General features: G+C 36.8%; 1 protein-coding gene across 3 annotated transcripts in view; it reads left to right on the top strand.

Moving 5' to 3' along the window:
- Nucleotides 1–27,543, top strand: part of znf236.L (zinc finger protein 236 L homeolog) — an 81,234-nt gene that overhangs the window by 29,688 nt on the left and 24,003 nt on the right. For all 3 annotated transcript variants that reach the window (XM_018267842.2, XM_018267843.2, XM_041566347.1), the window contains 11 exons: nt 1,053–1,325; nt 3,164–3,367; nt 4,405–4,549; nt 5,684–5,944; nt 11,000–11,241; nt 13,148–13,249; nt 14,435–14,586; nt 16,762–16,865; nt 19,299–19,450; nt 19,681–19,899; nt 25,299–25,584. In XM_018267842.2, coding sequence (XP_018123331.1) covers nt 1,053–1,325; nt 3,164–3,367; nt 4,405–4,549; nt 5,684–5,944; nt 11,000–11,241; nt 13,148–13,249; nt 14,435–14,586; nt 16,762–16,865; nt 19,299–19,450; nt 19,681–19,899; nt 25,299–25,584 — 2,140 coding nt within the window. The remainder of the gene's footprint in view (nt 1–1,052; nt 1,326–3,163; nt 3,368–4,404; nt 4,550–5,683; nt 5,945–10,999; nt 11,242–13,147; nt 13,250–14,434; nt 14,587–16,761; nt 16,866–19,298; nt 19,451–19,680; nt 19,900–25,298; nt 25,585–27,543) is intronic.

The raw sequence follows: 27,543 nt of genomic DNA, 5'->3' as shown, positions 1-27,543 counted from the left end.
TCTGTAAATATCATTGGATACATATGTTGGTCTGATTTTTAATTCTACATTTGTAAAGATTTTGCCATGTTGCATCTATAATGTAAGACGTGGGGCACATTTACATCTGCAAGCGCAGTGGGCACCTTGTGCTTTTCCACTTTCATTAAAGGTACGTGTCAAAATGTGCTTCTTGCACTTCTGTATAGTTGCACAGAGCTGCTCAATCCTTCCTGCATGCTCTGAATTGGGAGCTACTGTACCTTTTAAAGCAGGGAAGTGGCTCCCAGGTTCCTTTTGGCCCTGCATTGGCTGGTGCAGTAAAATTGTGCCTAAAGAATCAGGCACAGATGTCACTCGCACAATTACACCATTTTGGTGAATCTGGCTCAAGTGCAGTAGGCGCAGCTCAATTTCATAAAGAGAATCGCATATTTGTGTCCACAGTAAACACTACATTTGGGGAAAAAACATGGTGTTTGCACTTGAATTTGCACTTTGCTCACTGCTTCTAATATGTTTGTTTTGTTTTTTTTGTAACTTAAATTTTATTTGGTTTTAGCATTTATGTTTCCAAGCATAATAAAATCACACAATACAGATATAACACTAATATGTTTGTTTTAACTACTTGTATACTACTGTAGATTGTAAGCTTTTAAAAGACTTTTCTCTTAGAATCTTACTCAAAAAAAATAGTGGCCTGTGAGTTCAGTAGCTTAATCAATTTAACATACAGTGTTTTACGTTATGAAGGCAACATAGGAAATACAGACCAGCATATGCATATATGTATACATATGTTTTATATAGTAACAAATTTTATATTACTCAAACCATAACTGGTAAGTAATGTTTAGATCCTCTCACTTCAACAACTTAATATTTGAGTATATATTTTGTAGAATCAGCTGTGTAACTAATATGTTTCTGGTGCATTATGCCCTGGCATTTAATATGTTTTGTTTTATTTAATATTTTAGTCATCTATTTTATACAGTTTTAGTAAGACTAGCAAACTGGTGAAGTATTCCTGTAAAGTAGTTTGAATTAAAAGTTTCAATCATTCCCAGGCTCTGTCCGTGAGGAAAGTGGCATCCGCTGGCACATTTGTACATATTGTAACAAGGAGTTTAAGAAACCCAGTGATCTTGTTCGTCACATTCGTATTCATACTCATGAGAAGCCTTTCAAGTGTCTGCAATGCTTCAGAGCCTTCGCTGTAAAAAGCACACTTACCGCTCACATAAAGACACATTCTGGCATAAAAGCATTTAAGTGCGACTTCTGCATGAAGTGTTTTTCCACCTCTGGAAGCTTGAAAGTTCACATCCGATTGCACACGGGTAAGTTACTTAATTTGTTATGGTAACAATTTTTTTCTTTTCAATGGTACCAGAGTGTACAAAGCATTGAAGTGTTGTTAGTTACTCAGGTACTTAAAGCAATATTATCTCCTAGCTAGCTTATTTGCTTTACTTGCTGCTGAAGCATAAGATCATAATAGATAGTGTTGGATTATTACTGGGCTCTGCCCCTACACATACTTTTCAAGTTAACAAGTATACAAATCCAAAGGAGTATGGGGAAACAGTACAGAAAAATGTACAGTTGCAGATCTTTTGAGATACATGATGCTCAGAATGAAGCAGAACAGCAAGTTTTATGTATTTATTTTAGAGAAGTGCAAGAGTATTTTCATCCCTTTAACTGAAAGTTCTTTTTACAGAAACCGAGATTATGACTGGTGTGCATGTAATGAATCTGTAAAACAAAGCTATATGAACTGATCTTGAACATTCACTAGCCCAAAGAGCAGACTTGTCTGAATTTCTTTAAATTTCAGCAGGATACAATTTAAGTGGGAACATTTAGCCAAACCAAAGTAGACATAGTTTTATATTTGTATTACTATTTTGTCTTAAATTGTCCTTAAGAAAATGTGTCAGCGTTCTGCGTCTGGTAAAGATATCATGCAACATCAAGCCCACAGTATAGCGACTAACTTTACCATGCTCTTGTTTGTGAATATGCAGTTGAATATTATGTTGCTTTTAAGGTGATATATATTCTCCATACATGGGAACCCATACCTAGACCAGGTTTTGCATGATGCAGCAACTGAGACACAAGCAAATGAAGGACGTGTGACTATATGTTCATCTCTTTTCTATTGCTGCCTCTTGTCTCACAGGTGGAAGTTGAACACATTTCCAAGCAATTTATAGAATTTCACAGCAAAAGCATACATAATCCCACTTTTTGTTGCAGATATAGCATAGTTGAACATTACTAAAACAAGCAGATTAAGACATTACGCAATTTTTTTTTCTCTGCTCTTCAGCTTCATAAAATAACAGAAAAACTCCAAAATGAACATATTTTTATTATAGAATATATTGAAAATGAACATATTTTTATTACATGAATCTTATATTTCAAGTCTATATTATAAAATTGTATTCTCCTTCTGTAACATAGATTCTTTACGATCAAAGCAATTCACCTGTAATATGCAGTGTGCTTTTCAACAATCGTCATTTTTTTCTCAACATATTTTAAGTTCAGCAGTAGATTAAAGCCAAGGCTAAATGAGATGCTTTTATGCAAGTTAAAACATTAGTTCATCATGCCTTTTTGGCAGTCACTTGCCAGTGGCCATACCAGCTTGTGTACCCTTTCTGTCGAACCCAATTATTTCCCAACATTACCACCCAGTCTACAGCCAGCACTGCATCTAACATACGATGAGTGATGAAAGCCTCATTGTACTTTGTAGTGCAGTTAGTTGCTGTAAGCTACCTGAGGATGACAGCAGTTATGTCACTGGATTTATGTACCAGTACCTCTTTGCTTGCTAAATGGTAAGTTTAGTTCTGAAACTGCTGCTATCACCAGTTATTCAATAACCAAGGTAAGTACTCAAATTCAGCAGTACTGCATGTTACACAAGGTGCATACTGTGAAAATAGTGATGCCATGCACTATATAAGTCCTGTGAGTGCAATTGTTTTTTTTCTTTTATATACTGGTATTGATAACAGTGAAACAAAAGTGCTTTTTATGCAGTGAACCAATGGGTCTGGGAAGATCATCACGTATAATATACATTACTCAACACCAATGCTCTCTATTGAATAAAATGGGTTGTTTTATTATTGCATTTTATGTATCATATCTCTAGGTGTCCGACCATTTGCTTGTCCACATTGTGACAAAAAGTTTCGTACTTCAGGACATAGGAAGACACATATTGCCTCCCACTTTAAACAGTGTGAACTTAGAAAGTTACGACAACAGCGAAAGCCTGGCAAAGTTCGTGTTGGAAAGAGCAATGTTCCAGTCTCAGAGATTCCATTGCAAGAACCAATTCTTATCACAGACCTTGGTGAGAAGTGATTATGCTTTATAAAATAAAGATAAAACCCAATGTCATCTGTGTGTAACGGTAACATCCTTTAGGCTTCTAGGCCAGAATTTGCCAGTCCCTGTAGATGAACCACAACATCATTGTTAAAATTGCTTTTTTTCTTTTTTATTGTGACATGGCAGATGTGTTCTGTAGGTGCTGCAAGTAGCATATGGATTTCCTGTCATTTACTGGATTTTCTTTTGAAACAAGAAAGACTAGAAAATATATGTCAAAACATTTTGAGCTAAAAACTGTAGTGATGCAACATGTGAACATTCTCAATACAGACAAGACTCTGAAAATTAAACACCATTAAAAGCTTTGCTTAAAGAGAAATAGGCTTGTATTGATTGCTTATGAGTAGGTATTTTCCATATAGGCAAGAGTTCCAAGGTGTAGTCTTGAATTAATTATTTTAAATGCTACACAGAAGCATTATGTTTTAAGTACAGGTGTAGGATCTGTTATCTGGAAACCTGCTATCCAGAAAGCTCCGAATTACATTAAGGCCATCTCCCCTAGACTCCATTATAATGAAATAATTCAAATGATTGCCTTTTCATCTAATAATAAAACAGTACCTTGTACTTTTTCACAGCTAAGATATAATTAATCCTCATTGGAAGAAAACAATCCCATTGCGTTTATTAATGTTTAAATGATTTTATAGTAAATTTAATGTATAGATATCCAAATTACAGAAGGATCCCTTATCCAGCAAACCCCATGTCCCAAGCATTCTGGATAACAGGTCCCATACCTGTAATTGGCTTAACTATACGACCAATAAATTCTGTAATGTAACAGGAAAGCTAGATAAAGCCACAAGTTTAGTAGTTACATGTCTTATGTACATATTATAATCTTGTTTTTATTGCAATTTCAACAAGTAATTTGCATAATATGTAATTGCACAGATCTTTATTTAAGCAATTTAATTTTGCATTGTAAATGCATCACTGAATATATTGCTTTTAACATATTGTTTCATTATATTTGTTTTTTTAATACAGGTCTTATTCAGCCGATTCCTCGGAATAGCCAATTCTTCCAGAGCTATTTCATTAACAGCTATACCCATGAAGTTGACAGACCATATAAGTGCTATTACTGCCACCGAGCTTATAAGAAGTCCTGTCACCTTAAACAACACATAAGGTAATAAAAGCAACCCAGCCGTTAAATACTGAACATAAAGTTAATAAAAATGTCTTTATTCTGATTTTTTTACTCAACACATAAATTCCCCATTGTGCTCAATTTTGTAGAGATACTTAGTATAACCGTTACATATTGCATTGATCTGCCACTTCTAGAGTGTTGGAGTCAATTTGACCAAGATAAATGTTTTGGTAAAGTTCACCTCTACAGGAAGTGCAGTTCATTTCCAACTGTGTTGTTTGGAATTTCGGCATAACAAATGTTAAAAGCAGCAGCTTTGAGTATTAAAGGCTTTTTTTCCCCCAAGAGCATTGAATCTTCCAGAAAACTGAAGCAGTCTTTTGCTTCAGATTTGCTTGGATTATATAAATTTAGCAAAAGGTATTTATTTTTCTTATTATTATAAAGTACAGTGGAACCTCATAACATCCCCTGATTTAAAGTTGTCATTCATTTTACATTGTTGTTTTATGGTCCCACCTTTATATTATGCATAATGCATGTCCCTGATTTTCATTTTCCTGGATTTTACCCCATTTTTTCTGGTTCCCTGAAAAACATAAAATGGGGGTTCTACTGTACCATCAAAATGCCTTTTTTAAAATGTGAATGAATATCTTCTTGTATAGAACTAGGCCAAAGAGATTTGGCTTCCAGGGGCCAGGCGAAGAGTGGCAGATACAGACCAGTTTACTCAAAAAGGGAGGAGAAAAAAACTGTTATTGTTAGTTCCCTTAATTTGGATAATAAATAAAAAATGGTGGCACACTTGGGAGCTTCCTTTGCTGCTTACATTTAGTTCCAGCCCTGCATCCAACTGGAGCAGGTTGGAATTTCAGATCTGGCAGCTGCATAAGTTTGCGTGCCATCTTTTAATTCTGTTAAGTATTTTGTGACCCTGTTAGTGTATTGGCATGCAACACTTCTATGGACAGGGTGCCACTCTATTCATGCCTTAGCATCATCAAGAGAGATTCACCAAAAACAAATTGTGGAAAGTGCTTTGTGCATTGGGACCATATGCATTGAAATAAACTAAAAGCTGAAGAGATACATTTTTTGTTTGAGGACCTTACAAGGAAGAATGCATAGAAATTGATATTGATGCAGTATCTTTCCTTCTCTATTTAGATCCCATACCGGTGAAAAGCCATTTAAGTGTACACAATGTGGAAGAGGTTTTGCATCGTCTGGTGTTCTTAAAGCTCATATCCGAACACACACTGGATTAAGAGATTACAAGTGTCTTGTATGTAATGGAGCCTTCACCACAGGTGGAAGTCTTCGTCGCCACATGTGTATTCATAATGATTTACGACCTTATATGTGTCCATATTGTCAGAAAACCTTTAAAACTTCTCTAAACTGCAAAAAACATATGAAAACCCACAGGTAATTATTTGTCATGCAATTAGTATAGTAAGATAATAATTTCTACCATACCAACACATCTGTGCTGTAAAAATATGAAAGTACTGAGAATAAAGCAAGGCTGCCTTTGTTTTGATAACAGTACACCCTAATTATCTCAGTTACAAACGTATACCTCCCAATGTTACTGATTTAAAAACATTTTTAGATCAGTCTACTACCTCCTCTGCAGTGTGCACAACACTTTAATAGTTTAACCATGCTCATCTGCATCCGCCATACTCCACTATTCAGTGAAGCTATGCAAAAGAAAAAACGGCTTGCTCATTGGTCTATACCTAATGCACTTTAGATGACCCCACTTAATGAATTAACTCAAAATTCCAGTATACATTCCAGTCACAAGAGATTCCAAGGGTCTAATTTATTATTGCTGATTTTGCACCCCATAGGGGCAGATTTATCAAAATGTGAGATTAGAGTCCACCCACTTTCTATCCATTCCTACATTTTTGCCTAACTAACTATATTAGGAACATTTTTTATTTTGCACAGCCTATCTATTTACACAGTTTTTATTTTCACACTGAACTGTCCCTTTAACAAAATCACTTGTATCTGGGGCATACCTGCACTCTGCATCTCAGTAGATTAAAATCCAGTGGGAGGTACAGAGCATAGCAGGGGCTTTATAGGGCTCCTTTGTACCCTGCACCACAGATGCTCCCTAACTTGCATGTCTAAATGACACACAGTTAGGGGACAGAAGTGGGGATATCTGCAAACCTTCTCTAGCCTGCCCCCTTGTGAATACAGCGATGCTGAACCCAGAGATCTTGTGGGTTGTAATAGTGGGCCAGTGTCCAAAGGGTGAAAACATGGCACTTTGCACCCTACCACACTATTCATTAATCCCAGTTGTAGGCAAAAGTTTTAGGTTGCATTTTGTTTTATTTTGTTTTGACAGTAGTATAGCAGTAGTATAACACTGAAGACAACAATATTCAAAGCGGGGAAAGGTATATATAGTATTAGCAGATTGCTGGTTTTAGGGTCTGGCCACACGGGCAGATTCGGGGAGATTAGTCACCAGGTGACAAATCTCCTCTTCTTCGTGGTGACTAATCTCCCTGAACTGCCTTCCCCTGCCTTCCGCCGGCTAAAATGAAAATCGCCTGGGGGCAGGCACTTGGAGCGCATCGTTTTCCGAAGTCGCCCCGAAGTTTCCTTGTGAGGCAATTACAGGCGACTTCGGAAAATGAAGCGCTCCGAATGCCTGCCCCCAGGCGATTTTCATTTTAGCCGGCGGAAGGCAGAGGAAGGCAGATCGGGGAGATTAGTCGCCGCAAAGAAGAGATTTGTCACCTGGCGACTAATCCCCCCAAATCTGCTTTGTGGCCAGACCCTTAAGATGCTGTCAAACGACAAGTGCTGTCAGGCGGTTTATTGCTTCAGAAATTGGAAATCAGCTTTGCTGTGCTGTACTTGACTATAAACACTGGTATGTGTTTGGCACTTAAGCTAATAGCAAACTAATGCTGATAGAAACATGTTGGTGTTCTGTAAGATTTGTGCCACAAATATACAGTATATGCATTTTAATAGTGTTATTTTTTATAATGGAGTGTAACAGCCAGTTTATTTGAAGCTATGATTATGTTTATGTAAAAATTGCTGTAATACCAAGAATTACCGAACCTCAGAAATCAGCCCTGATACAGGTTTCAGTAATAGCTATATGGAAGAAATGTCTGATGTTTTTTCATACCATTTCAAAGTCATGTCACTTTGGCTATGTGAATGTAAGTAATTTGTCAACTTCATTCAAATGATAAGGCTAAGTCAGAACCAGTTTGAAGATTGTTATTTAGGAAAATGAAAGAAAGTCTCTCAAATAATGACTTTGGAACTGTGAAGACAGTAGTGGAATTTCTGAACATATTATATGGTCAGGATTCTAATCTAGAAATGCAACGTATACATTTTGCTGAAAGTCAAGGTCCAAAGGGTTAGTTCTAATTTTTAGTTGTGCTATTTGTGCATAAACTGCTGTATGATTACTCTTAGCCCAAACATACATCTCCTTGGCATCACCCCTATTTAAATGAAATATTAAGCGTAAAAATTCTACCAAATAGAGATCAGTAAATCACTGCTGTAAAATACCTCTAGTCTGTGTCCAACCTATCCATTTTATGACATGTTCTATGTAGTCCATTTCCACCACTTAAAGGGGTGATACAAACCTAAAATGATTTGGTATAAGGCCAGTAAGTAATATTTATGCTAATGATGTTTGACCTTGAGCTTTTTATGTGTTCCTCATGGGTCATTGCTGTAGAAGATTAAAGTTATATTTTGCTCCATTTTTTTCTGATGCATTAAGAACTCCTAATTATATGTAAATGTATTGTATTGAGAGCAAAAGCAACTTGTATAACAATCCTGTTTGACCCACTAGCTATGCTTTTTGGTCTAATTTGCCATATATGCAGCTAATTAATCTTATTCTCAGCATTGTACTAGAGTGGAAAGTGGAATCTGAGGGTGTTTGTACATGATTTGCTCTAGAATCTGAGGGTGTTTTGATATGCTTATGTTTCACATGCAACAGTTAAATCTGAAAGTTTGTTCGCAAAATGTGTCCCAGTAGCATCTTTCCATTGTTAAAGGGGTGGTTCACCTTTAAGTTAACTTTTAGTATGTTATACATTGGCTAAATCTAAGCAACTTTTCAACTGGTCTTCATTTTTTTAAAAATAGTTTTTTAATTATTTGCCTTCTTCATTATTTCCAGCTTTCAATTCCTTGACCCATCTTAAAAAACAAATGCTCTTTAAGGATGCAAAAGTCTCAAAGCTTCTGGCCTCTTCTCACCTTACCACCTGCCCGCTTGATCCAATTCCCTCGAAACTTCTCCGCAATACCAATCCTTGTCTAATCAAAGCCTTAACTCACCTATTTAATCTTTCGCTCTCAACTGGACTGTTTCCTTCTCAACTAAAACATGCTCTTGTCACCCCCATTCTGAAAAAACCCTCTCTTTATCCCTCCAATCTTGACAACCTCCGACCTATCTCTCTGCTACCTTTCATCTCTAAACTACTTGAGCGCCTAGTCTACAACCGACTTACCTCATTCCTCTCTGACAATAACCTGCTGGACCCCCTACAATCTGGTTTTAAGCCACAACACTCCACGGAAACTGCCCTGACTCGACTAACTAATGACCTTTTAACCGCTAAAGCCAACAATCATTTCTCACTACTAATACTGCTTGACCTCTCAGCCGCATTTGACACTGTAGATCACCCTCTCCTACTCCAGTCCCTCCAGTCGCTTGGCCTTCGTGACACAGCCCTGTCCTGGTTCTCTTCTTACATCACCAATCGTTCCTTCAGTGTCTCCTACAAGTATCATCTTCTCCCCTACCTCTTTCTGTTGGAGTTCGTCAAGGCTCTGTCCTGGGACCATTACTATTCTCCCTCTATACTTCCTCCCTTGGCAAATTAATAAATTCGTATGGTTTCCACTACCACCTCTATGCTGACGATACTCAAATCTATCTCTCATCTCCTGATCTCAACCCAGAACTCCTAACTCGCGTCTCCTCCTGCCTGTCCGCTATCTCTACCTGGATGTCGCAACGCTACCTTAAATTAAACCTCTCTAAAACTGAAAATGGTTCTCTTTCCTCCTTCTCTTTCCTCCAAGAAACACCAGTAGCATCCCCGAAGTATCCATCATAGTTAACAATTCCACTATCACCCCCTCTCCCCAGGCCCGGTGCCTTGGGGTTATCCTAGATTCTGCCCTGTCATTCACTCCTCATATCCAGTCACTTATTAAATCATGTCACTTCCACCTAAGGAACATATCCAAAATACGATCATTTATCACCCAAGACGCTGCCAAAATTCTTATTCACTCTCTCATCATATCGCGTCTACACTACTGTAACTCTCTTTTAATTGGCCTCCCCCTCCAGAGACTGTCACCTCTCCAGTCCATAATGAACACTGCTGCGAGGCTCATACACCTCAGCAACCGCTCATCCTCTGCCTCGCCATTCTGTCAATCCCTGCACTGGCTTCCGTTGCCTTTCAGAATCAAATTCAAATTAATGACACTGACTTTCAAAGCACTTCACAACTCTGCTCCACCCTACATCTCTGAACTCATCTCTATATACTCACCCACTCGCTTACTTCGCTCCTCTACTGACCTGCTACTCAACTCTTCTCTCATTACCTCCTCACATGCTCGCATTCAAGACTTTGGAAGGGCTGCACCCCTCCTCTGGAACGCTCTCCCACGATCTGTCCGACTTTCTCCCAACCTTTCTGCTTTCAAAAAATCTCTGAAAACGCACTTCTTTCGAGAAGCCTACCCTCACTCTGCTTAACTACCAAACGCAACACCACATACAACACCACATTTCTCACCCACTTACTTCGATCTTGCCCACTCCCACACCTTGTGTATTACTCCCTTCCCTTTAGACTGTATGCCTATGCATAGGGCCTTCCTCACCTCTTTGTACCTGTATTGATTGTGATGTTTGTTACTCCATATATTCTATGTATGTAATTCATGTGATGTAGTTGTATAATCACAGTTACTTTACAGTGCTACGCAATATGTTGGCGCTATATAAATACATGTTAATAATAATAATAATAAATTGTTAATATTGTTATTGCTACTTTTTCCTTACTCATCTTGCTATTCAGGGCCTCTCCTATTCATATACCACCAGTCTCTCGTGCAAATCAATGCATGGTTGCTATGGTCATTTGCACCCTAGCAACCAGATTGCCAAAATAGCAGACTGGACAAGTGTTGATTAAAAAGCTGAATAACACAAAAACCACATATAATAAAAAACAATTGCAATTTGGATCAGAATATCACTTTCTACATAATACATAAATGTATCTGTAATGCATTAATAGACCAAAGTAATTGGTTCTGTGTTGGTAAATGGTAATCATGGCATTAAAGCAAGTACAACATGTTACATATTTATCATATTTCCAGAATAAAGCTGTATTTGCACACACTTTCTTCTTACAGATATGAAGTTGCCAGTCAGCTCCATCAGCACCAGCCAGCAGCTTCAGAAGAAACACCAGCAGATCAGATACATGTTTCTAATCAGATACAAGTGGAAATGGCAGGAGATGGACTGCATCAATCAAGCAGTGTTGCCAGACAACCAGAAGCTATTTTACAGCTGAGCCCGCAGCCAGTTTTGGACACTGTCTCATCTGCTTTGGGGCAGACTTTGACTGAGCAGACCTTAGAGACTGATGAAGGTTAGCAGATATCCTGTGCATACAGGCATTGTACATAAGCATGTTACTAAATGCTACATTCACATATGAGCCCTATGCATTTGTGACATCTTCCATTGTGTTCATGAAAATCTATCGCAAGTGGTTTATTTTCTGTTGCTGACAAATTGGTTATGTATAGCAAATGCAGGTGCCTCTAGGTGGCATGCTTTGTTATTTGTCCAACATTAAGGGGGTTATTTACTAAACTCGTTTTTTTCTGGTCAAGGTTTTTTTGGGCAAAAACTTTTTTATAGGAAAAAACTTTTTTGTTTTCGAGATTTATTATACCCCGAAGCTGCAAAAAGTCAAAATCCGCGTTCTCACGACTGTCAAGTATAAGTCAATGGGAGAGGTCCCTTTTACAAATTGAAAATACAGGTATGGGACCTGTTATCCAGAATGCTCGGGACCGGGGGTTTTCCAGGTAACGGATCTTTCCGTAATTTGGGTCTTCATGCCTTAAATCTACTAGAAATTAATTTAAACATTAAATAAACCCAAAAGGCTGGCTTTGCTTCCAATAAGGATTAATTATATCTTAATTGGAATCAAGTACAAGCTACTGTTTTATTATTACAGAGAAAAAGGAAATCATTTTTAAAAATTTGGATTATTTAGTTGAAATGGAGTCTATGGGAGACAGCCATTGCGTAATTCGGAGCTTTCTGGATATCAGGTTTCCGGATAATGGATCCTATACCTGTACTGTGATCTGCGCTGGGTTTTGTCTGATAATCTGAAAAATTCAGGGTTTTCAGGACAATAGCTCGAAAAAATCGAGTGATTTGGGGGTCAAATCTGAAAAATTCGTACAATCTGGATTTTTGCTCAATTGTATAGAGTTTTTTCCCAACCCAGCTTTTCCGAGTTATTTTACTGATAAATAAGATTAAATCGTGGATGGGGATTTGGTCGAGCTTGGTTTAATAAAACTATGAGATAAATTTGGGTTTTAGTAAATAACCCCCTAAGACTCTCTGAGTCTAAGTTGTTGCAACAGTAGGAAGTGTTCTCCCTGCATTTGTCACACACCTACAGAAATGGTGCAGAATGTGGCATACTACACAATGAACAGAAATGACCATGTGTATGCAACCATCCACAACCAGCAGACTGAGATCTTATCGGAAACAACAGACTATGTAATGTCAAATTATAACTTAAATTAAGGCAAAACTGCCACCACAGACTCAAAATGAAGATAATTTCACCATCAAAGATTGCAATTGTATTAATCTCACAAATAATAAAATTAAATCTATACATTTGAGTTGGCATTTAGTGCAGTAACTCTATGGGGCAGATTCACTAAGCTCGAGTGAAGGATTCGAATGAAAAATACTTCGAATTTCGAAGTATTTTTTTGGTACTTCGACCATCGAATTGGTTAAATTCGTTCGAATTCGAACGAAATCGAACGAATCGAACGAAAAATCGTTCGACTATTCGACCATTCGATAGTCGAATACTTGCCCTTTAAAAAAAACTTCGACCCCCTACTTCGGCAGGTAAAACCTACCGAAGTCAATGTTAGCCTATGGGGAAGGTCCCCATAGGCTTGCTAACCTTTTTTTGATCGAAGGATTTTCGTTCGATCGTTGGATTCAAATCCTTCGAATCGTTCGATTCGAAGGATTTAATCGTTCGTTCGAAAAATCCTTCGATCGATCGATCGAAGGATTAGCGCTAAATCCTTCGACTTCGATATTCGAAGTCGAAGGATTTCAATCCGAGGGTCGAATTTCGAAGTATTTTTAACTTCGAAATTCGACCCTTAGTGAATCGGCCCCTATGTGTCTGGACTGTGTAACTGTGTGCCTGTTTTCAGTTCCCTGGGAAACTGTGTGAAGCCGTATCACAATAAATCTTAAATTTGTTTTTGCAGACAGATTTGTTACTTCCCAGCATGCCTTACAGGAAAACATCAACCAGTACGAGCCTACAGAATTGCCGCCACAATCATATGATCAGCAAGGACTTTCACAAGGTAGGCCTGAAACCACTTTTGCCCCAGGTGATCAGAAGAGATAAATACAATAAATAGTAGCTACTGTTCTTTTCCTTGAGCTACAGTGATGCATTATGTTTGCAATTTTAACCATGGGTTGCCACAGCAACCCACTCTAAGTCTGGGGGACTGATTTTCCAATATTTGTTTTAGAGAATATCCTGTAATCATTGAAAAAAAACAGAACTTGGACAAAATATGAGCGACTTTTCATGTTTTTTTCAAGTTTTTCAGCTTATGGCTTAAGAAATAACTCAAAACAAATAGTCAAGGATGTTGCACACTGGTCAGAATCACATTGTTCCTTTCATTTTAAAATGAAGCCAAAAAACTGTAATGTTTTTGTTAACTGGGAAAATAAAGTTGTACAACTTAACCAGATTTTACTTGCCGAGTTTCTTCTGGCAACTTTTTACAGGCTTTTTCTTTAATAAATTCCAACTATTCATGGTTTTAGAAGGTACTTGTGCCTTTTTTCTGTGTTTTTTTTTTGCCACATTTTGTAGAAGACAAATATAAGTATAAACAGTAGTAAAACAGCAATTTTGCCTCACTGCACAGTAGTTTTTGACACAATTTTGCTCAAATTAAATCTTTTACACTTTAATCCAGGTTGCTATCGGCAGTCTACAGGAACATCAGAAAATAAGTTAACCTTTTTTTGTCTAGTAGCTTTAGGGATCAGTTTGTTTACTAAATACAAGATGCAGTGTGTCTCATTGTCTCACTGGCTATATAATTCTTCAGGTGCCTCCAGAGACTTACCTAATATTGTGCACCCCTAAACAGTAAACCTGAAAATCTAAAATGTAAACACAGATATGACTAAGAATTTATTTTTGATTTGAATGCATGTAATTTGTCCCTTAAATTCTCTTTTTTTGGGGAGGGAATAATAGTTGAACATAAAAAAGAAATCTAGGAAAACAAAGACAAATAATAATTACAAATGCTTCCTTATTACATTGATTTGTTTGTCCGTGTAGTAATGTAATTAAGCCCAAGACAAAATTTGTCCCTTGTTCTAACGTGATCATTTTTTATTAACTGAAAGATGTGTGATTTACACGCAAATTATGTATTCTAAATCAAGTTATCAAGACATTTAAACCATCTTGTAGATAAAATCTATTTGAACGTAACATCCTGCATGTCTTTTCCTAGGCTTTACTGTGACCGATGGCTTTAGCCAGCAAGCCCAGTTTTCAGCTGTGCAGCAGCTACAGGATTCTAGCACCTTGGAGTCTCAGGCTCTTTCCACCAGTTTCCAACAGCCCACTCTTCTTGAAGTGCCTACTGCAGACACCATTAATGTTGTAAGTAACTGCACAGCATTTCGTGCCTCTGGTATATCCAAATATAATGTGCATACTCAAGTTGTTTGGCATCTTCTAATAGCACTAAAAATTAACAAGCTCACATTTTCAAACAATAGTAGCGGGTGCAGCTCAATCTGCAACACTTCCTATTCAAGTTAATGTAAAGCCTTTTGGGGCTAGTATCCATAATAATACTGTGTGTGCCACAGCTTTTAGACAACATAAAAAAGATGGCTGGATACAGCAGATGATAGCAAACAAACTACAATAAAAACAGGACTTCCTCTTCAAACATAAGTTGTTTTTTAGGAATATTTGCTCATTTTTGCCTGCTGTGTTTTTCAATACCCCAAACATACAGGTTGAAAACATGTTTTGAGAACATTGAGAGAGAATAACCTGACAAGTATTGGTGCAATTCTCATAGGGCCTGTGAAAAATAGTTGGTCCTGCATGTTTGGGTTAATGAAAAGAAATGCAGCTGGCAAAACACTTGCGCCATTGCCTTTACGTATGCAGGACATGAATAAACAGTATGTCAAGCCAAACTTTTATGTTTGGTGTTCCTGGTCTTTCAAATACTGCATTTCTGATCTTTGTATCAGCAAGAAGTTCTACCTCTTCATTCCACCTTTGACCTTTGACCTGTAGCAGTGATGCGCAATCCTATATTACCCATGAATCTTGCAGAATTGTCTGCCTGACTTGCAGAGGCATGGCACACATTTGGTTCCTTTCATTTCTTTATAATGTTATGCTTTCAAACTGTCTTTCCTGAATTGAATGAAAACCAAATAGATATATTTGATGTTGATAGATATCATAACATGAAAACACTAGTGTGCAGGAATATACCCAAATAATTATGTTATGTGTGCCATCCTCCTTCATTTGTACAGTAAAAAAAATCATATTTCCCTTGGTCCACACTGCCACTGCGTAATGCTCTTATTTAACATTCCTTTGAAAAATCCCAAATAGCTACTTTAATGGACATATTAATTGGGACATGGTCAAAGTTTGCCTTTCCCCAAAAGCTGATGCAACCAATCAGAACTTAGCTATTATTCCTCTACTGGAGAAAAAATGAAAGCACATATCTAATGCATTACTGTGGGTTACTAGATCAGGGGTAGGCTTGCATTTGTGTATATTTAATCCCCTGCAGATAACCAGAATTTTAGCCTCTACTACAACCGTGCAAACGAAGGAGAGGAAATATGACATTAAAAAACTAGGACAAATGTGTTTTTAAAAAAAAAACACAATAAAAAGAGGTTTCCTCAAGCTCTAAGTCAGTGATCCCCAACCAGTAGCTCGCGAGCAACATGTTGCTCTCCAACCCTTTGGATGTTGCTCCCAGTGGCCTCAAAGCAGGTGCTTATTTTTGAATTCCAGGCTTGGGGGCAAGTTTTGGTTGGATAAAAACCAGGTGTACTGCCAAATCAAGCCTCAATGTAGATTGACAATCCACATAGGGGCCACCAAATGGCCAATCACAGCCCTTATTTGGCACCCCAGGAACATTTTTCATGCTAGTGCTGCTCCCCAACTCCTTTTACTTCTGAATGTTGCTCACGGGTTCTAAAGGTTGGGGATCCCTGCTCTAAGTCTTTAGCATGTAACTGCATACATTCATTTCACCATAGGATACGAATGACCTGTGTGTCAGCATCTGATGATGTTTGTGACCCGTAGAAGCATCAGCAGGCTTCTGCCCTGTGTATTTAACCTAAAGTGAAATACATACTTATGAGCTAGAATCTGATGCTCATTATATTAGCATTAAATTGTATTTTAGGTAGATTATAAAGCAATAGCTTGTAAGCCATTAAAGCTCAGGTACCTAGAGTTAAATATGGCAATTTGTTTTTTGGTTTTTTAAATGGTCATTTAGTTCTGGTGATCAGATCTGTTTTGATGAAATAAAAACCTGACTGTGTAAATGTTGCTTATGTATGCACCTTAATGCAGGTTTATATTATGTGTACCGGGAGATGCACAAAACAGACTTTAGTAACTTCACTACTTGCTTACCTAGTAAGATATATATTTTTTTTTAAGTCTGTCTGCACGAATAACTGATCTGGAATAACTGAATCTGATTGATAAAAATAACGCATATGACCTATTTCTTCATTTTAAGTTTTCCATTTTATTTTTTTTTGCTAGACTGCTCGCTTAATTCAAGAAGGCACACATGAGGAAATTGAACTGCAGACCCAGAGTGGACCATTTTTGGAATCCACAGAGGATAGAAGCAGACGCGCTTACAGGCTAGTAGCTCTTATTCTTTGCAAAATAAAACAGTAACATTTTGTGCAGCCTACTGCTTGTATTATATATTTTATAAATTATATTCTATCATTGTATTATAACTGCCTGAAAATAAAGGTTCATTTATTGATTCTAAATATTGACCGAGTAAAACAAAATACCAAAGTACAAAGTACAATACAAAGTAGAAAGCAAATGCTGATTTATTTATGCGTTTACTTTTGGGACAAGATTTAACTAACCCAAAAGCCCAAAAACTGCCACCAATAATTGGGGAAACACATCTGGAAAAGCCCCATGTGTCATTACACTAAGGGACCTATTTTTGTAAAAAACAGAGAAAACATGACCGGTGATGTTGCCCATGGAAACCAATCCGCAATTAGATTTCAACAGTCACCTACAAGTTAGAAATAAAAGCAAATATCTGATTGGTTGCTATGGGCAACATCACCAATGATGTTGGTGTTTTTTAAAGCATGATAAATACTGTAGGTCATTTAGGCAGTGTTTTGTAGTGCAATTTTCAGGATTTTCAGGATTTCCACTAGCCCTTTGACAACAGGCTTGACTGTTTTTGGCACAATAAAACAATGCTTTTCACTATTCTGGTGTGCTGCTGGATTGGATTTACTACATGGTTTCACTGAGATTTCAGCTTGCACCAAACACTCCAACAAGTAAGAAGTTTTAATGTGTACTAGCACTTTCTTTACTGTGATAAGCCAAGGCTAATGTCACACTTTGTGTTTTCTCCACCAATGGGTGTCTGTAGTAAGTGACAACAAAGGCATGTTCCTGGCACTGTGTACACGGGGTGAGTATTGGCCCATAAATGTTCACCTGCTTACACATTTTTGGGCTAATATCTGCCCTGTGTTACAGGTGGATGCCATTGATATATTTACCATTGATAACAAGGCAGTAGCAGGCACCACTGGTGCTTTTCTGTGCCAGCATAGATTGTGATATTAACCTTGCTTATTTGGTAAAAATTCCCAAAATGTATTGCATATCTATCAGGTTAGTGAGAGGGTGAAGCTAATTTTTCAAGGAGAGAGCAAATGAATCTCTCATCAGCTAACTTTTTTTAAAGTTTTTTAAAGGAATGACAATATAATGTACTGTTGCCCTGCACTGGTAAAATGTGTGTATTTGCTTCAGAAACACAACTATTGTTTATATAAACATGCTGATGTGTAGTCATAGGGGCAGTCATTCAAGCACAGGATACATAGTAAATAACAGATGTTCTGGAGAAATCCCATTGTATAATATAGAGCTTATCTGTTATCTCCTGCATATCCTGTGCCTTTTCTCCTTTTTCAGCTTTCAAAGGCTGCCCCCATGGCTACACAGAAGCTTGTTTATATAAAATATAGTAGTATTTCTGAAGCAAACACACCAGTTTTACCAGTGCAGGGCAACGGTATATTATATTGTCATTCCTTCATTTTTTGGTGTTACTGTTCTTTTAAAGGGGTTGTTCTCCTTCCAAACACTTTTTTCAATTCAGTTGTTTTTAGATTGTTAAATTATTGGTCAACTGCTGCAATCTATGAAGGCCTGTCAAGAAAGGGCCAAAAAATGCTGGAATATAGCCCCCAACTCTAAAGGGCACTTAAGTCAAAATCCAAAAATATATTCCAAATCATTCTCTCAAGAAAGGCACTTATTCATATGAATAAGTGACTGTGGGCACGAAACGCGTAAGGCGGAGCATCAATTTTTCTGTATGCCTACTTTTTAATTTTTATGCTGAATAAAGAGTGATTTTTTAACCTTGAGAGAATGATTTGGAATATATTTTTGGATTCTGTTTTTAGATTGTTCCCCAGAAATAAAGACTTTTTCAATTACTTTCCATTATTTATTTTTTACTGTTTTTGCAAAATCTAAGTTCAAAGTTGAATGTTCGTGTCTCTGGTGTTTGAGTCTGGCAGCTCAGTAATTCAGGCGCAGACTCTAAACTGTTTTAACCGTATTAACAACTATTGTATCAAGTCTAAAAGCTGCCTGTAATGAAATCCAGAGATTCTGCTCAGCAGGGACCGAGATAAGAAATGTATCAACTATATATATCCATTTAGAACAGTTTACAGGGTCGGTGACCCCCCCTCCTCAGAGCTGCTTCAGAAGGTGAAAAATTACACTTTACACTTCAATATTAGAAAAACTGTCACACATAGAAAATATAGTCATTTGAAAAAGTCGTTATTTCTAGTTATCTATCTGAAAACAACTAGTTGTTTGAAGGTGAACCACCCCTTTAAGGCTCCAGGTATCCAGTGCACAAAGAAAGGGGTCCAATGTTATGTAATTGGCACAAAGTCCCCTTTGCCAAACCTTTATTCGGATAAAGTTTCTGCCCCACTATTTTAACCTCTTTCTGTATGAAGAAATAACTACAATATATTTTTTTTATTTTTTAGATGTGAATATTGCAATAAAGGTTTCAAAAAGTCCAGCCATCTTAAGCAGCACATTCGCTCGCATACTGGGGAGAAGCCATATAAATGTGCAATGTGTGGCAGAGGCTTTGTTTCATCAGGGGTCCTTAAGTCACATGAGAAGACTCATACAGGTAATATACCTCATTATTAATTAGGAGTGATTCATTTTGCACTTTCTTTACTATTTTAGGTAACGTAAACACATGATTAAAGGCTGCTCAAAACAGGATATATTTTATACAAAAATACAATTTTGCAATATCCAGTAACTTGTTGGCTTACAATCCCTATAATATGTCTAATATGGTTTTCCATTTTTGAAAATGTTATTTTCGTCCCACATTTCTCTCTCCCTTTGTAGGAGTTAAAGCATTCACCTGCAACATTTGCAATGCAGCCTTTACTACAAATGGAAGCCTGACACGTCATATGTCAACGCACATAAGTATGAAACCCTACAAATGCCCTTTCTGTGATGAAACCTTTAGAACAACTGTACACTGCAAAAAGCACATGAAGAAGCATCAGAATATTGGTCCTGCTCTTGTTCCTGACACTGATGTGGCTTCAAATGAGGAAGGTAATTATAATCCCAAAAGCAATGAAGTAGCCTCGGGCAGTTTAGTGGTTAAAGGAATGTTAACACCAGTAATGGAAATGCAGAGTGTTTGCTATTGGCTCTTCTGTGATTTGCCATCTTTTGTATATTGTGTAAACAAACCTCACCTAAAAAAAAGCCTTGCATTAGTTGTTGTAATGAACCCCATAGGCCCTCTATAATTCTGAGCCTCCTAACGGCTACTGAGTCTGCTGTGTTTTTCTGTTTGCCCCTGGGAAAGGAATATTTTTTGGGCTAGATAGCTCTACCACTTTACAGAAAATAAGCCTCATTTAGGAACTGGAATAGCTTGAATTTATCGAGTATGGAGCAAAAACCACTGTTAAACACCCGAAAATCAAGTCAAAAAACATATTCAAATGGTTCAAGGGACCTCTTCCATTGACTTCTACATGACCTTGACAGATTTTAGCTGGTGTTTATTCAGATTCAAGCTTTTTGCAGCTTCCGGGCATAATAAAACTTGAAAAATTCAAGTTTTTTTAATCAAGAAAATTTCGAGTTTTTACTGAAACTACCCTTGAAAAACTAAAATTGTTTTGAGACAAACACAACTCAAGCTTTGATAAATAACCCCCGTAAACTATATTTCATGTCATAAGGAATTCCCAGTTTGCATTTATAATTTACTAAGTGCTCTTCCACAACCCTATTTGTTTTTTTTGAGTGATTCATTTCAAATGGCCTTTTATTAAATCCTAATGTATGCTTTATAGGTTAGCAAGAGTATCATAAATTAAAGCTTGCTCTTATATTAAATACAAATATATGTGTAATAGTTTGGTAAGTCTATCAGAACTAATAAAGTCGTATTAGTAATGTGGTAGTGATTGTTTATGGATTTTTTAATTAGCCTCATATTTTAGCCTCATTTGCAGACTATGCTGGGAGACATTTCCAAACTTCCATTTGAAATTCAGTGGCATTTAAGCCTTGTGAATATCTTCCTACCTATCATGAACAACGTATGCTAGAGGATGTATGTATAAATGTGTTTACCTTTCAGATTATGAATTCTTGATCTCTATGTCCACAGTAGATTAGCTTGATTGTTATACAAACCAAATTCTTTGTGTGGAATTAAAGGGGTGTTTTTGTCAGTTCCAAACACAATCCTCTATTCCAATGGTTTCTAAACGGGCGTCAAGCTCAAGAAAATGCAGCATGCTGCTTCTAAAAAAATGTCATGGAACGCAAAAGGAGTAAAATGCAACTCTGAACACTCATGAGTACAACTAGGCTGAATATAAAGGAATTGGTTAGCCAATGCATTTAGGCGCATTCAAACTTGCGTGTCAAACCTGAGCCAAAGCGTAAAAAAAACGCCTATGTAAGTGCCCTTAAACCAGAGCTGCAATATTATTTTGGGCAGGGTTATTTTGTTCTGCTGTGAAAATTCAAAATTCAAAAAAATTACAGTTTAATTTTGTTAATGAAAAACATTTATACACTGACGTTCTAATTTCCTGAACATTGAAGGGTCTTGCTTTTTTAAAAAAAAATTGTATTTTTAAGTGGCAACTTTAAGATCTGGTGTTGTAACACTAGGCTCGACATGCTGCCGATTTGAATCAGTCACTGTGGTTTTGAATTTATATTGCTTAATTATAAAAGCAGCATTTAACAAGTACAAAGAGTAAAATTCTGAATCCGTGACATTGGCTAGGACACGTTCAGATAAAATGTGTGAGCATGCTTTCACCTGGAGGCACCTGTTAGTTAAAGTAACTTTACCTTGTTTAAACTTTAGTCTGAATTCAGTCACAGTTTTTGGAATCTATTGTTTCTTCAAGACCTAAAAGCATGCCATTCTCACTGTATTTCTTGTTAGAAAGTTCTGATAATTTTGTCACTGTAAATAATTTCCAATTCCATGGCATGACACTTTAATGCAATAATATAATTAAATAACTCTCTTGAAATATCTCCTAAAGAACTAGATAATATTGAGTTCATGGGATTTTTTTTTGGATTTCTGGCTCCTACCCCATATTACTAAATATATTTTTGTAAAGCTACAAACAACCCAATTTACCTTCACCATCAGGGGCAGATATATCAAGGGTCGAATTTCGAATTCATGCGAGTCTTTTAATACTCCCATGAACTCGAATTTCGACCAATCGAAATGTATTATTAAAATCAAATGTTTTAAACTTGAGTGAATAGGATTGACCCGAAAACTTGAATCAAATTTGATTTGAGTTTTAAAAACTCAATTCAAGTTTATTCTCTGAAAAAAACAGGAAGGCTGCAAACAACTCAGAATTGATCCCTGGATGTCTCCCATTGACTTAAACAGTAATTCAGCAGGTTTTAGGTGGTGAATAGTCAAATTCGAGTTCTTAAAGGGGTTGTTCACCTTCAAACAACTAGTTTTTTCAGATGGATCACCAGAAATAACGACTTTTTCCAATTACTTTCTATTTTCTATGTGTGACCGTTTTCTAATATTGAAGTGTAAAGTGTCATTTTTCACCTTCTAAAGCAGCGCTGGGAGGGAGGGGTCGCTGACCCTGTAAACTATTATAAATTGATACATTTAGGGGATACATTTGTTATCTTTGTCCCTGCTGAGCAGAATCTCTGGGTTTCATTACAGGCAGCTGTTAGAATTTATCCAATAGTTGCTAATACTCCAGAGAAGCTGCTGAGAAATGTAACAACTCAATGTTGTAAAATTGTAACAGTTTAGATTCTTCACCTGAATTACTGAGCTGCCTGACACCAGAGACACGAACATTCAACTTTAAACTTTTGGAAAAACAGTAAAAAAATAAATAATGGAAAGTAATTGAAAAAAGTATTTATTTCTTGGGAATAACCGCGGACCCAAAAAAAACGTTTGGCAGGTGAACAACCCCTTTAAGGGGTCAGAGTATGATAAATCTCGAAAATTAAATTCAAATTTTTTGAAAAACTCAAATCGAATTTGGATAACTCCCTAGTCGAATTATTTATTTTGACCATAAAAAAATTTGAATTTAGAATTTTCAATTCGACTCTTGATAAATCTGCCCCTTAGTGTAAAACCTGCCTGTATTCTCCAGTTTATTTATTTCTTAAAATCATCTCTATAATTAGCCTGTAATACAATACTACTATACATTATTACTTTATTGCTGTTGACTTGGAACTTGGGGTAGGCAGAAGAGGCTCATGCCTGGGGCACAACGAGGAGGGGATGGTTGACACTAGGCCCATACCTCTTGTGTCTGGGCCCTTGTTTCCCCACCATCCACTTGTCGTTTACCCCCTCCTCCCATCGTCAATGAACACTCACATTGTACTAACTATATTGTGTGTGCTCCAGGGTATGCATATACTGGACATAGTTTACACCCTATAACAAAACAAACGTTCCTAAGTGGGTCTTCCAAGATCTTTTATATGGCAGAGCATTTCCAGTCACTTAAATGGAAAACATAGACCAGAAAGGCTTTTTTTTTACTTTTTTGAGAACAGTGGCAGTTAAAATGTCACATATGAATTTTGCCTTTTCTTGCCCTGTAATTTAATTTTATTATTTTCCTACTGTAAGACCTTTTCCTACTGCATAAGGTAATGGCACACATAAAATATGTCTGCTGGCATAATTTTGCTGGCTGCAAAGCTCCTGTTACCACCCTATGCTGCCTTTCATTGCCATTTATAGAAACTGCCTGTCACCACTGGTTTTCATTCCAAATCATGCAAATATGTATTTACTGTCCAGGAAACCAGCTGCCACGATTGGTAACAGGCAGTTTCCATTTATGAGAATGACAGGCTGCACAGATAGGTATTGGCCTTTACTCTATATACTGTAATACTCTTCAGCTGGTGAAAAAAGAGATAATATAAAAATCTGCATTATCTTTATATGTCATACAACAGAAATGCTTCACTAAGGGGATCGAATTGAGAATTCGAAATTCGATTTTCGAGTTTTTTTTTATGGTCAAAACTGTCAAATTCGACTAGGGAGTTATTCAAATTTGTTCAAATATAAGTTAATGGAGGGCACTCCCAATATTAGAATGGGAAAAAAGCTCTTTTTTAAGAAATATGTGGTGCAGATAACCCTACAGTCAGTTACCCAAAACCATATATAAGAATAGAGAGGGGATGCACACTCAATAAAGAAAATAATACTTAGTACAAACTGGTATATTATGCACAACAGTATTTGCACAGATATATACATACCACCAAGTTACAAGATCAAGGCAAAAAGGGATTAACCACAGGGAACAGATACACTTTCCAATAATGAGAACACCCCAATGTTTTGGCACTACAGCCTTTGTCAAGGGGAAATCTGATTTAGAATTCCCCTTGACAAAGGCTATAGTGTATGTATATATCTGTGCTAATACTGTTGTGCATAATATACCAGTTTGTATGATGTATATTTGTTTGCTATACACTATATAAAAGAGAATTTTTAAAATACCACCTTTGCTTACTAAGTATTATTTTCTTTATTGAGTGTGCATCCCCTCTCTATTCTTATAGTTATTCAAATTTGATTTGAGTTTTTAAATAAATTCCATTAAGAACTTAAATTCAACTATTCGCCATTTAAAACCTGCCGAATTGCTGTTTAAGTCGACGGGAGAGGTCCACGGATGAATTTTGAGTTGTTTCAGAGAGAAAAAAATGAGTTTTTAAAATTCGACTAAAGTTTTCGGGTTGATTGCATTCATGCAAACATTAGATTTTTTTAATAAATTTCGATTGGTCTAATTCCGAATCTATGGGAGTTTAGGGACGTTTTTTAAAACCCACATGAATTCGAAATTCGACCGTTGATAAATGTGCCTCAGATGACTTTAGTTCAGATGACTTAACCAGTTTATTGATGGGTAATTATTGAGATACATGGTTCATTGCTCATATTGCAGCATTTATGCAACAAAAGGGGCATATTGTTTATTTTAAATAATCAGATGCGTACAGGTTATAAGATGTTAACGTATACTTTTTTTCTTTTATCAACCTTTAAAGCACTATTGCCTTAAATGTGGGGAAACTGAAGCTATTCCATGTTTTTGAGAAGTAGATACATAGATTTTTTTTAAAAAAATATGTTCAGCACAAGTCCTATTTAACTCATAGTGGTCCTTATTGTCGTTGCAAGTTCAAAAGTATTCCTGCTATTTTCCAACATCCTTTCAAACTACTAACTGTCAGGTACCCCCATTGACCCTACAAACTAGGTAGATGTTTCTATGCTAGATTATCGAAGAAGACTAGTTGAAATATAGCTTAGGTTACTAATGTCTACTACTACTAATAAATTACCAGGAAATAGTCACCACAAATAATATACAAACACAAAAATACCTTGTTCTTTATGCACTTTTTTTTGTTCTTAGGAGTTATGGGTTTAGAGACGGAAGATGAAAGCGCAGAAAGATCAGCCTCACGCAAGTCTCGTCATGGAGTCATAACATTTACCGAAGAGGAAACGGCAGAACTTGCAAAGATTCGACCCAGAGACGGAGCCACGATATCTGAAAAGGTGCTGGTCCAGTCTGCAGCAGAGAAAGACAGAATAAGTGAGATCAAAGATAAACAAGCTGAAATGGAAACAGAACCTAAATTTGCCAACTGTTGCAATTTCTGTCCAAAAAGCTTTAAAAAGCCAAGTGATTTAATCAGGTATATAAACAATATTTTCTTTTACCACTTTATCTGTTTTTATTGTGGCTAGAGATTGGTTTTGGTGGTGCTTACCTGCAGAGAGCTACTTCCATTATGCACATTCCATTACAGTAAATTTGAGAAGATCAATGGCCATCTGGAGTTGTGATTTAAAGGGGTTGTTCACCTTTGAGATAACTTTTAGTACAATGTAGAGAGTGATATTCTGAGATAATTTGCAATATGTTTTCATTTTTTATTATTGAAGGTTTTTGAGTTATTTAGCTTTGTATTCAGCAGCTCTTCAATTTGCATTTTAAGCAATCTGGTAACTAGGGCCCAAATTACCCTAGCAACCATGCATTGATTTGAATAAGAGACTGGAATATGAATAGGAGAGATTCTGAATAGAAGGATCAGTAATAAAAATTAACAAAACATTTGTAGCCTTACAGTGCATTTGTTTTTTTAGAAGGGGACAGCAACGCCCATTTGAAAGCTGCAACGAATCAGAAGAAAAAGACAAATAACTACAAAACTATAAGAAATTGAAAATTTGCTTAGAATTGGCCGTTCTAGAACATAATAAAATACTTTAAAGGAATTGTTCAGTGTAAAGATAAAAACTGGGTAAATAGATAGGCTGTGCAAAAAGAAAATGTTTCTAATATAGTTATTTATGCAAAAATGTAATGTATAAAGTCTGGAGTGACTGGATGTCTAACATAATTAGCCAGAACACTACTTCCTGCTTTGCAACTCTCTTGGTCTCCACTGATTGGTTACCAGGAAGTAACTAATCCGTGACTTGAGGGGGGCCACATGGGTCATACCTGTTTGCTTCTGAATCTGAGCTGAATGCTGAGGATCAATTGCAAACTCATTGAACAGTTATGTCCCATGTGGCCCCCCTTCAAGTCGCTGACTAACTCAGAGTTAGAGAGCTGAAAAGCAGGAAGTAGTGTTCTGGCTATTATGTTAGACATCCAGTCACTCCAGCCTAACTACATTACATTTTTTGGCTAACTAACTATATTATTTATTTTGCACAGCCTATCTATTTACCCAGTTTATATTTTCACACTGAACTATTCCTTTAAAGGTGAACCACCCTTTTAACAATTTTGGGGCTATGTAACAAACACAGGTGCAGCAACCAATCAACAAGGTGCAATAACTGGTCACCAGTTTGAAAGCAAACACCATATTGGTTGCAATGGGTTATAACCTTAGTGCCTTTTTTACCAGTGGGGGTTTGTATGTCTTATAGCATTAAGAAATCATAATACATTTTATATACTGTAACCTTGATGCAGACACTTGTTCACTATATTCCCACTGAATTTGTAAGCTGTATGCATTTGTCTGTACATTTGCTGGAGACTGAGTGTCCAGTTTTGTGTGTTTTAATTTCTAGTGATAGTCTTTAAAGTAGAACTAAACCCTAAAAATGAATATGGCTAAAAATGCCATATTTTATATACTGAACGTATTGCACTAACCTAAAGTTTCAGCTTCTCAATAGCAGCAATGATCCAGGACTTCAAACTTGTCACAGGGGGTCACCATCTTGGAAAGTGTCTGTGACACTCACATGCTCAGTGGGCTCTGAGCAGCTGTTGAGAAGCTAAGCTTAGGGATCATTGTGAATTATCAAATAGTAAGCGAGGTTGGCCTGTAATATAAGCTGATGCTACAGGGCTGATTATTAAATTGTGATGCTAGTTGCACTGGTTTCTGAGCTGCCATGTAGTAATTATCTGTATTGATTACTAATCAGTCTTATATTGTGACATACGCTCACTAAGTGACAGCAGCACAGAGCATGTGTAATAAATCAGCCGAAAAGAAGATGGGGAGCTACTGGGGCACCTTTGGAGGCACAGATCTTTACGGCTAAAGGGCTATGGTTGATTCGGGTTGGTACAGAACCCCAAAACATAGGGGCAGATTTATCAAGGGTCGGATTTTGAAGTG

Source organism: Xenopus laevis, chromosome 6L (assembly GCF_017654675.1).
Source record: "Xenopus laevis strain J_2021 chromosome 6L, Xenopus_laevis_v10.1, whole genome shotgun sequence".
Taxonomy (NCBI): domain Eukaryota; kingdom Metazoa; phylum Chordata; class Amphibia; order Anura; family Pipidae; genus Xenopus; species Xenopus laevis.
The sequence above is the reverse complement of the archived record's forward strand: the minus strand, read 5'-3'. Positions and strand labels throughout refer to the sequence as shown.